At 42.8% G+C, this 11,041-nt stretch overlaps 1 protein-coding gene across 7 annotated transcripts in view; it reads right to left on the bottom strand.

Moving 5' to 3' along the window:
* Myof (myoferlin) overlaps nt 1–11,041 on the bottom strand; it is a 150,634-nt gene that overhangs the window by 57,423 nt on the left and 82,170 nt on the right. For all 7 annotated transcript variants that reach the window (XR_003483726.2, XM_027407446.2, XM_027407445.2 and 4 more), the window contains 5 exons: nt 9,864–9,988; nt 6,639–6,745; nt 4,353–4,545; nt 2,698–2,853; nt 169–300 (listed from right to left, as the gene is read on the bottom strand). Coding sequence is in view for 6 of the 7 variants with exons in the window: in XM_027407446.2 (XP_027263247.1) it covers nt 169–300; nt 2,698–2,853; nt 4,353–4,545; nt 6,639–6,745; nt 9,864–9,988 (713 nt within the window). In the remaining variant the exon portion in view is untranslated. The remainder of the gene's footprint in view (nt 1–168; nt 301–2,697; nt 2,854–4,352; nt 4,546–6,638; nt 6,746–9,863; nt 9,989–11,041) is intronic.

Here is an 11,041-nt window from a genome sequence, read left to right as displayed (position 1 = left end):
ACTCTGGAGTGTTTCACTGTCAATAACCCTCAGGAGGGTCTTCTCCTCACCTGTTAGGGTAAGTTTTTTTTTTTTTTTTTTTTTTGGCTAAGATTCTCTAACAGGCATTTCAGGAGGTAGGTAAAAAGAGGGAGTTCTGTGAGAGGACAGAACTGTCATTAAAGATACCATTTCAGCGAAGACGGTGAAGGCACCTTCAGCGAAGCTATTGAACTTCTTCTCCACAGCGCTTAAACCCAGCCAGATATTCACTCGCAATTCCACAGGCACTTTGGGTCCATTGTTTTTTTCTTGTGGATACTGTGGATGAACAATGACATTGTAGGTGACATGGGACAGACACCACATGGACTGTGACATCATGCTAAAGCCAAAGCATGCTCAATTTCTACTCATTGCTCCCACCAGACTGAATTTGTATTTGCTTTGGTTAAAACTGACAAGTGGCCCACAGCAAAGACTGAAACAGGAACTGAAGCAGTAAATCCTGAAGTTCCATGTGGCTGTCAGAGGGCCTGGTCTTTCCCAGCTCTCCGACTCACTTCCATTCCCAAGAGCATCTTTTTCTTCACTGATAAACTGTCTCTCATTCAATCAATCAGCCAATCAATCAAACTGTTAGCTGTAGATTGCCATCTGTCCCTGAGACCACTTCAGGAGGTCTACAAGGGCAGAACACTCTTCCTCATAGCATTAATATGACATCTGTCTTGTTTTTGTTGACATTTGCAAAATGAGGCAGTGACATCCCACTGTACCCATCAGTATTAAAACAGCACTCAACTCTCAAGTACAGAAGATGAAATGCCAGTCCCACTGAAGAATTCCTTTGACTTAAAAAAGAACTAAAAAAATTTAAATGGATTTTTTTTTTAAACCCAGTATTGATTACTAGTTTTGTTAAGCTTCCGCCCTTGATGCCTGGCAGCTTAATACTGAGTATGATAAATGAGGAATTCTTACAGGTCAACTGAGCATGATAAATGAGGAATTCTTCCACACACATTAGCACATGACCATTATCTTGGCAAAAAGCTCTGTTATAAGTTGACCTAGAAGCCAGGCTGTGGTGGCACATGCCTTTAATCCCAGAACTCGGGAGGCAGAGGCAGACAGATCTCTGTGAGTTCGAGACCAGCCTGGTCTACAAGAGCTAGTTCCAGGATAGGCTCCAAAGCCACAGGGAAACCCTGTCTCGAAAAACCTAGAGATAGTGTGTGTGTGTGTGTGTGTGTGTGTGTGTGTGTGTGTGTGTGTGTGTGTGTGTGTGTGTTGAGACAACACACGTGTTCTGTGTTTGTTTTTCTATTTTAATTTCTATTACAACAAATCCTAGGGTACAAGTCATATAGACAAAAGCCCTTTGTAGTCTTCAATAATGTTTGTAATGTTACAAAGAGACACCAAGACTAAAAAAATCCCACTGAACTAGTAGACTTCTCAAGCTAGATAGTGAGGATTAATAAGGTCAACAATATATAGTTTCTTAGAAGCATTTGTTTGTTTATCCACTAGATTCTAAACCTAACTCCCCAGCCTCTCTGGCTCTCTTTGAAGCTTTGTTATCAATCAGTTTGCTTCCACTACTCCTGATGGTGATCTTAGTTGAAGTCCTATTTTAAGTCCAATTCATTCTGCAGAAGACATCAGAAAGATGATGGCCACTCCAACACTACTTACAGCCTCCTGGCTAAAGCCAGCAGACAGTTCCTTGTTTTAGAGAGTACACCACCTTGACTCAGCCTTTTCTATTGTTACAACTTGTCATTCCTTTCTTAAATCCAAGATAGGGTGTCAAAGCATGCCAACGGGAGCTATGCTGTGTTCTTTGATGCAGCCTTAGAAGGTTTCCCAAGACATGCCCAAAGAAGCTCTTCATCAGGGGTCCTAGGATGGGGTTATGGGTCCTTGGAAGCTTGCAGAGTATATGCAGAGTATTAGATGCATGCACAACCTGGCAAAAAGCACTTAAATGTGGGTGGCAGTTGCTGGTGGCAGCCCAGATGAAGGAGACAGAAGAAAGGTTTTTGTTTTTTGCCTGCTTGCCTTCACTTTCACTGGCAAGCTCATCAGCTGCCATTGCTGCATCCTTTCCCTAATATTAGGACTCAGCTTCTGGCTTCCAATGGAAACTGAAGACCAATGGCTCTTCAGGAATCTTCTGAGAGTTTAGTGCAAGACTGAGACTGCTAAGACATCCAGCCTCATGGACCAATCAGTCACCAAGTTCTTGGACTTTCTGGTGAGACAGCCACTGTTGAGCCACCCAGACACCATCATATAAGCCAATTTAATAAATCTAATAAATGTATTCATTCTGTGTGTTCGAGAGAACCTTGATCTCATGACTGGCTATACCAACCCTCTTCCCCAAACACTTCCTAGCGTCAATGGAAGAAACGTATTGCTTGCATGAGACATTAAGAATGGAAAAATTCATGTCAGAAAGCAAATGACCATGTCATGTTACAATTAATGTCAGAGACATCTGGAGAGGTGTCCGTGGTTGAATACCAGCCACCCTTGTGCCACTCTCTAAAAATTATGAACCCAGAAGAAGAGACCAGAAGAGGTTAGAATGGATCTTAAACACCTTAGCTATGGAACAGATAGAAGATGACATAGCAACTCCTCCTTCCGAACAGAAATGTGCATGTTTTTTGTTTTTTTTTTTTTTATTCCACAATGAAGATGTACCTTCAGAAGGATGGTCTGGGTTTTCCCACAGTATTTTCCAGATGCATTCCCACCACTGGTGGAGTATAAGACTTGATGGGCAGGAATTCGAGCATAAGCCAGTCTTTTCTCTCCGCGGATCATCCAGATGATAATGTCGGGCATACTGTTCTGAGGCTGGGCAGTGGGTTGGATAGAAAAGAAAGCAAAACAGATGAATTTATATGTAAAAAGACCAGAGAAATAGCGGCTAGACACTTGGGGTTATGGTCAAGATTGTGTCTCAATGTCAGGAGACATACATCTTCTATGGTCACACAGTAGTTATACAAGGCTAAGAAATGGGCTGTGGGGGGCGGGGGTGGCACACAGGGGAACAAGTGAAGAGCTGCAGCCCACTCCAGCCTAGAAGGTATTTCAGAAAATACCCCCTCATCTCTAAACACCATTTGAAGAAAACCATCAGCAGACTGAAAAAGCTGCAAGTTGCCATCTGCGGCCAAGGTTTGAATGTGTTCCTTAGGGTTCCATGTCCAAAGCTTTATTCAACAGTGTTGATCAGCCTAATGAGAGATGAGTAGGTTGTGAGCGCTTTACCATCAAGCATAGATTAATGCCACTATTGCAGGAATGGGTTAGCTAGCATAAGAATAGGCCTAGTATGAGCTGCTTGCTTGCTGGCTCTCACTCTAGTCCTCTGCACTGAAATAACACAACAAAAATTCCTTTGTCAGATTCAGGCCTCTCAGTCTTCCATATCCCTGCCCTTAGAACTGTAGGAAATAAACCCCTGTTCTTTATAAGGAACCCAGCCTATTATATTCTGTTACAGCAGCAGAGAAGGAACTAAGACACTACCCTCTAGACACTCAAAGGACAGGAGGAGTCTGATTACATTTGTTTTTCAGTCACAGAGGTGAGAGACATCTGACACTTATCTGGCAACTACTGCATGCACTTCACTGTGCTGTCTCCATTTATAATCATCATTATCATTTTTTAAGGCTTTCCAAAAAGTATTATGATGTGAATACAATTTGTCTACACTTTACAGGTGGGGAAACTGGGCTGAAGTGGGTTGAAGAGCTTGCCCAAGGTTACACATAATTTAGGATTCAAATCTTCATCTTTCTAAGCCACACTAAAGGGGTATTTTGATTCTCTGTGCTGTGTTCTACTATTCTATCACTCAAAACAGTCTATGACAGCACTGTGAAAATGATGTTTTTCAGCCGGGTATTGGTGCCACACACCTTTGATCCCAGCCCTTGGGAGGCAGAGGCAGGAGGAGCTCTGTGAGTTTGAGGCCAGCCTTATCTACAGAGCCAGTTCCAGGACAGCTAGGGCTACACAGAGAAACTTTGTCTCCAAAAAAAAAAAAAAAAAAAAAAAAAAAAAAAAAAAAAAAAAAAACAGAAAGAAAATGATGGTTTTCTTGCAAGAGCCTTTAGGACCCAACTCAAAATTCTTGTCCTGATTTTAGTGACTTTCACCCCAATCCTCAGAAGCCTTCCCAGCCCAGTAACTCCTTGTTTTTTTTTTTTTTTTTAAACATTGACCAGATCCACCCATGGTTCCAAACATCAAGCCAGACACTCCATCCACCACCCCACCCTTGGTGTTGTCCACAGAATCCTTCTGGAAGCAGACGACATTAGTGTAATTCCAAGGTCTACCTCTTCAGTAAGTTGCATTAATTTATCAAGCCAGTCCTCGATTTCCAACAAGGTGGACTTCACATCCGTGGCTTCAGATCTCATCTTCATAGCTGCCTCGTGGATCTGGGTGAGAAACCTGGACCGCAACTTTCGGATCTGAGTATCCAGAATTGTGACATTGGCTTTTCCATCTGTGACAGGCAAGGTGTATCTAAAAGAAAGGGAAAAGGAAAAAAAAAAGAGAACTTAAGAATGACATTCTAGGCGTCAAAACTAGTTCTTTCATGTTGGCCCACATGTTTAATGTATGTCTGCATGCATTTCATGAAGACTGAAGTGTCAGCATGGATTCTACAGGCGCTGCTTGGTTTAAGCCAGAGATGAGGACATCTTTGTGGCACTGGCAGAGCAGAAAAGAGAATAAAAACTTCACAGTGGGCAGGGCATTGGTGGCACACACCTTTAATACCAGCACTCGGGAGGCAGAGGCAGGCAGATCTCTGTGAGTTTGAGGCCAGCCTGGTCTCTAGAGCGAGTGCCAGGATAGGCTACAAAGCTACACAGAGAAACCCTGTTTCAAAACAAAAACAAAAACAAAAACAAAAACAAACAAACAAACAAAAAAACTTCACAGCGGTAGAGTCTGTTAATATTCCCACCACCATCATCTTCGGCACTGCCATCATCTCAGAAGGTTCTCAAAGAGTTCCAGAAAATAGGAAGGACTGCCAGTATATGACAATTTCCACCTAAGACCCCAGGGGTGGGACCCCCCTCCCAAGAAAAACAGGGATGGTTGAGTGAGGGACGCAGATTAGCCCCTGCCATCTCTGCCTCCCTCTCACTGCGGCAGTAGGTGAGAACACAGGGCAAAACTGTCACTACTATAGGAAATTAGACTGGTATTGTCCCCACTAGACTTTCCAGTCATTTGCATTTCACCCAACTCCTTAAATGAAGGTTATCTAGCATAGTTTTCCTCAAACATGGAATGGCCTGTTCCATACCATTTAAAAGACCCAGCTCACTCCTTGAAGACAGCTTGTATCTTAAGCACAGCTAGATATGATGGTGCTTTCTTCAGCAAATCCAACAGTTCCTAGGCATGTTCCGTGTGAAAGTCATGTTTTGGTTTTATTTCATTAACAGCTGTGGTAGCATGTGTGTAAAGGGTTAAGATCATGCAGCGGCCATGTAAAGCAAAAATGCATGGCGAAGTCACATTTGGGCCCTTTGAGCATGGAGATGCTGATGGTACAAGGAGCAGAAGGGCTAAGATGGTAAGTCATTCTCACCATCACTGCACCACGGGGGCCTCTTCTTCTCATCTGTAATTAAGAGGTGACCCCTTAGTATCCCGCAGTGTGAGTGCTCACAAAGCCAGTGGCGCTCGACTTCAGCAGCTCTTCAGTGACCTGACTAAACCACTAGAAGGCACAAGAAGACAGGGTGACTAAGGGCCTTCCTTCCCCTAGAGGGGGAAATGTCTGGTTCCTCTGAGCAAGCAGTTACTCAATGTGCTTTTCTTTTCGACCTTCTCTGACCACGGCTTTATTAGGCAATATTTAAAATGAGTTTGGGATGAATCACTTTCCCCTTTGATTTCTAAATGCCAAAAGATCTGAGTTACTTCTCCAAGTCACAGCAATGAAATGTCCTCTGGCTAGGTCTGTGTGCTGGTTTTTGTCTCACCTGGTTTGGGGTGTGTGTGGGGTGTGTGTGTGTGTGTGTGTGTGTGTGTGTGTGTGTGTGTGTATTGTTTTAACATATAAAAATGCCACATGAGCTTGCATGTCATCCTTGCTAGGGGCCACTCTATCTCTGCTGCTCCTATTTTAGTCTAAGTGCTACTGCTAAAGGGGGTGAATGCCTGAGACACTCAGTAAAAAAGAAAGAAAAGCAAGCTATTTCTAAAACCATGACTTAGAACACTGCTTTGAGTGGTGGAATCCATGTTCCTATCTCCCTGTGGAAGTCAGGAGTCCTTCAGAAGGATGGCTCAGGCTTGTTAGTCTGCTCTTCCCCCATCCCCCAAATTTTGCCTCAGGCTTCTGAGACCAGCTTCCTGGAGTTCAACCTGGGCCTCCCTGGGCTACTTTAGACTTGACAACAGGCCAGAGAATGGGGCTTTTCTAGGTGATTCAGAAATTCCCCGTGGAGTGTGGTGGGCTTTCAAGAAGCCCAAAACAATGTTCAAATGCATTTCTCAGAGAAATACTTGAGAAGAGTCTAGAAGCACTCACAGTCTTAGAATCCAGGCATGAGGGCATGACTGGGGATGTGGAGGCGGAAATATCACTATACCTCGTGTCTTCTATAACTTCATCTATCAGCTTCAGCCACAGCTCTGCCAACTGGTTTGCAGGAATTTTGCCTTGGAGTCCTGATTTTACAGCCTCTATGTTCGATTGCTGAAGAATTAAGAAAAAGGAAAGACAGCTGGTAACTCTTCTGTCATACCCAAGAAAGCATGATTTTAAAGGTAGGGTAGAGAGTGGGGTAGGGGCATAAAAAATATAATTACAGAAAAGCCAGAGGCATTGTTTCTCACTTAGTAATGTTTGTCATAGCTTTGTGCTATTTACTTTTCTTCCGAATGCAATGGAACTAATAAGTTTAAGCAAGAGAAAACCTGATCATATATCTTGACCTTTGAAACCATTTAAATATTTTATGTAGTCCAAAAATAAACAGAAAGAAACATCAGGAATAGGCAAGGGAACCCTAAAAAGGATATGATTGAAACAGTATGGACTTAGTTGTATTTTAGGTGAATAGTTGAACTAACCAGTATAACTTATGAAAATAGTATTTTGACTATTTCTCCTGAGTTACAAAACAAAGTAGATCCAAACTGTCTTAAACTCGAATCAGTAGCCTTGTTGTTCACAGTGGCCGATACATGGAGTTTAAGTTTGAGCAAATGAATGATTATATTTAGGATGGCAGAAACTAGAGTCTCACTGTAGGAAAGATAGACTAAGATAGACTAAGTTCTTGGTAGAATATTAAAATTAGAGACACTATTCTGGCTTCGATATTTTAATAGATACAGAAGTAAATATGCATATGTCTATATCTATCTATCTATCACCAATATATGTGTGTGAGCATGAGTTTCTTGGCTGACAAAGCCTATAAGCAACAATATACCAGTAGCTGTGAGCACTCTAGTGCCCAGATTTTTTTTAAATGCCACTTCTCATTAAAGTAACTAAAGCAATTGAGAAGAATGGCTCTTTCAGGGCTGGGGCGGAGAAAGTACAAGATAAGCTCAGAACACACTAGGGTGCTAGTGCTGAACAGCTGTCAGCAGAGAGGAAGGGAGTTCCCTCTATGCCTAACCAAAGTCCTGGTCATAGAAAAGCCACTATTTTTGTCAAGATTTGCCTGGAGCTCAGACAGCTTGGTCAGTGGAGAGAGATGGTAAGAATCAGGGCAAGAAAAAAAACCTGAAGAATATCCCAAACATCATTAGAAGAAAGATGGGACCAATTCTCCACCAACTCCCTCGAGGAAGGGAATTAGAAACTAATAATAATGTTGCATTTCAATTTCAACTTTATTGTTTTTATTTTTTGGATTGTACTATTTTATGTGCTTAAGTGTTTTGCCTGCGGGTATGTCTGTGCACTACACATGTACCAGGTGCCCTTGGATGTCAGAAGAAGGCATCAGATGCCTTGGAATGCGAGTTACAGGTGGTTGTGAGCTGCCACATGAGCGCTGGGTCCTCTCTTAGAGTGGACCGCAATTTTATACTGAAGTTCAACTATCCTTCTATATTGGTGCCCCCACCCCCCACACGGAAGCATTTTATTTATAAGTATGTTTGCTTCTCCATGGTCTCTGATGCTCCCTGGGGTTGTCAGCAAAATGAAACCAAAGTGATGGGATGGGGACAAATTATTCTGCTTGGGACTAGATCTTCAAGCTGCATGTTAAATCTGAGGCAGATGGCCCCACACTTGGGATCACTCACTGCCTGTGAGACACAGGACAATCTTCCCAGCTCTACATTCATCAATGAATGAGCTCAAATGCCCCAGTGTAACCATGTTTCCTCATCACAGACAGAAACCAGACTGTGACTTTGGAACCTATAAGGACCCGGCCCTCGCCTCTCTTTCTCAGCATTGTGGCTACTCTTGAGAGCATCAGCCAGGACATTCACACGCACCATGTTGGTGGCGTAGAAAGATGGTAGACAGAGGACTCACACGGCCTCTATAACAAAAAGCTATGGAGTCTTTGATCAGGAATTTTCTCATATACCTTGGTCTAGCACTTGTAAATATAGTATTAATATAAATTAAAACTATTTTGTTATTAAGATATTTTAATCACATATTAATGAGATTAGTGTGGCATTTCCATACATATGGCATACACTGATCATTTCCAAACACCCTTTTTCCATTTTTTTATCCTGTACTCTAACATAGTATTGAAATAAGAACACTAATACTGGATGGATTTTATCCATACCCAGCAGAATTAACTTAGTATCTTTAAACTGAGTAGACCCGTCTCACATGGGCCACCTTTCTCCTCACTATTGTAGTGGACCAGTGTCAAGATGGCAATTGTACAGATCCTATTCTTATGCAGTTCTACCAGAGAAACCCCCTTCTCCCAATCTTCAAAGAAGGATCGTTCCTCCTGCCTGAAGCAAGAGCAGAGAAGCATTGCCTGGTTCTTCCCATGGCAGAAATCATTAATGTAGTAACAGCTAAGTCCTTGGGCTGGAGAGATGGCTCAGAAGTTAAGAGCACTGGCTGCCTTTCCAGAGGTCTGAGTTCAATTCTCAGCAACCACGTGGTGGCTCACAACTATATATAATGAGATCTGGTGCCCTCTTCTGGTTTGAAGACATACATGCAAGCAGAACACTATATACATAATAAATAAATAAATAAATCTTAAAGGAAAACAAAACAAAACAAAAAAACCAGCCAAGTTCTACAGGTTGCACATAGCTATTGGAACAAAGCACTCTTTGTATGCAAATTGTGGTGACACCACGAACTCCCTTTCCTCTTTCCTCCAGCCTTTTGCATCCTCCTGTCTTTCTCAGGAAGAAAACCTTTACCCTGGCATGTGCTTGCACAAGCCTAGAACTGAACTTCCTCGTGGTTAGATGTATTACTGGATTCTGGCCAATGGAAAGTGAGCAGAAATCAAGTGTATGACTTCTGCATTTTTCCTAGTGAGAGGTCCTTGTCATCTTTTCCTCACTTTTTTTCCCTTCCCGTAGGCTGGAGGGTGGATGTCAGGGTGAGCTGTCTCTATGGGATGGACTGAGGTAATTCCTAAGTAACAAGTACAGCAACCACAGAGAGAGCCTGGACCCCAGTACTAGTGAACTTCTGCTAGCTCCCGATGGTTCTCCTTAGCTCTTAGTCGGAAATTGCTCTTACCTTGTCGACCATTGTGTTTTAAGATCTTGTGCTACAACTGCCAAGCTTGCACACTAACTGGTGCTTAGCTTACTGTTTGATAAAAGAAAATGCAGGGCAGATAACTCACCAGCCGTTCTGCCATGACTAGGAGAGTGTTCACTGCATCCAGGCGATGACTAATGTCCTCCCAATAGGAAGTCAGAGTGACCACTGGCTTTGTGTGGGCCCAAGGTAGGTAGTAATAGTAGTTCCCTGGTACGGAGTGTCAGAAGTCAGTGAACACTGGACACTTGAGGTGGACAACATATTTGTTAAATAGACATGCTGACAGAGCTACTTATTAATCTACACGCTTGGGGGAAAGGTCTTGGCCAGGGTTTGTTTGTTTGTTGTTTTGGGTGTTGGAGATTAAATCCAAGACCTCACACAAGCTAGGACAGTTCTCTGCTACTGAGCCACACCCTGGCATTATTCTGATTCATCAGTTTTATTGTTGAGCAACAGAGGAATAGGTGGTTCGTTCATCTGCTTTGTAAATCTCCCTAAATAACCAGCAAATTGAGGACAATAATCTCAGGATCACACAACTGAACATCCATGATGATTACGTCGTATACATTGTAACAGGAGTAGAGTGCACCGGAGGTTAGGGTCACTGTTTCTCCATGAGAACTGGTCTTTTAAATTATTGTTTTGCTGGAAGAGAAGCAACCACCCCACCCCATACCCTGTTCTTGCAAACCTCGGCTGGCTGCATGGGGTTGGCATTACTCAGAAGCTTTCTGTAATTAAGACTAAGTACTTGACATTTTTTAGGGGTTTTATGTTTTAAATAGTCTTGTCCAAAAATGTAGGTAAAAATATAGCAATATTGTTGGACTGTTTATGTGCACAGGCCCATACACATAAACATACTTAAAAAAGCAGAATCTTTTAAAAGAGAACTAGGTAATGGGACTGGGTGAGTAACAGTGAGGACCAGAAGTCTGGCTTTCCCAGCATCAGAGCCAGAGTACAATCCATGTCAACTACTCACTCTAAGGGAGATTTGGGCTGGGTGGGGTACAGATGCTCTAGGAAATGGATATTTAGTGGGGTCACCATCTTGGGATTTTATGAGATCTGGTGTCCATCCTGGGCATAGGAGAGGGAACCTGGGATTCAGCTCCTGGGAAATGTGATCTGGGTCTGGCCATTCCCACCCCTTCCCTGCCCCTGCGCTAACACACCCAGACAATGGGGCAATCACAGAACAACCTGTAGGAAAGTTTTCTCTTTCCACCATGTGGGTTCTGAGGACTGAAC

This window comes from Cricetulus griseus, chromosome 3 (genome assembly GCF_003668045.3).
Source record: "Cricetulus griseus strain 17A/GY chromosome 3, alternate assembly CriGri-PICRH-1.0, whole genome shotgun sequence".
Taxonomy (NCBI): domain Eukaryota; kingdom Metazoa; phylum Chordata; class Mammalia; order Rodentia; family Cricetidae; genus Cricetulus; species Cricetulus griseus.
This window is presented reverse-complemented; position numbering and strand designations above follow the sequence as displayed.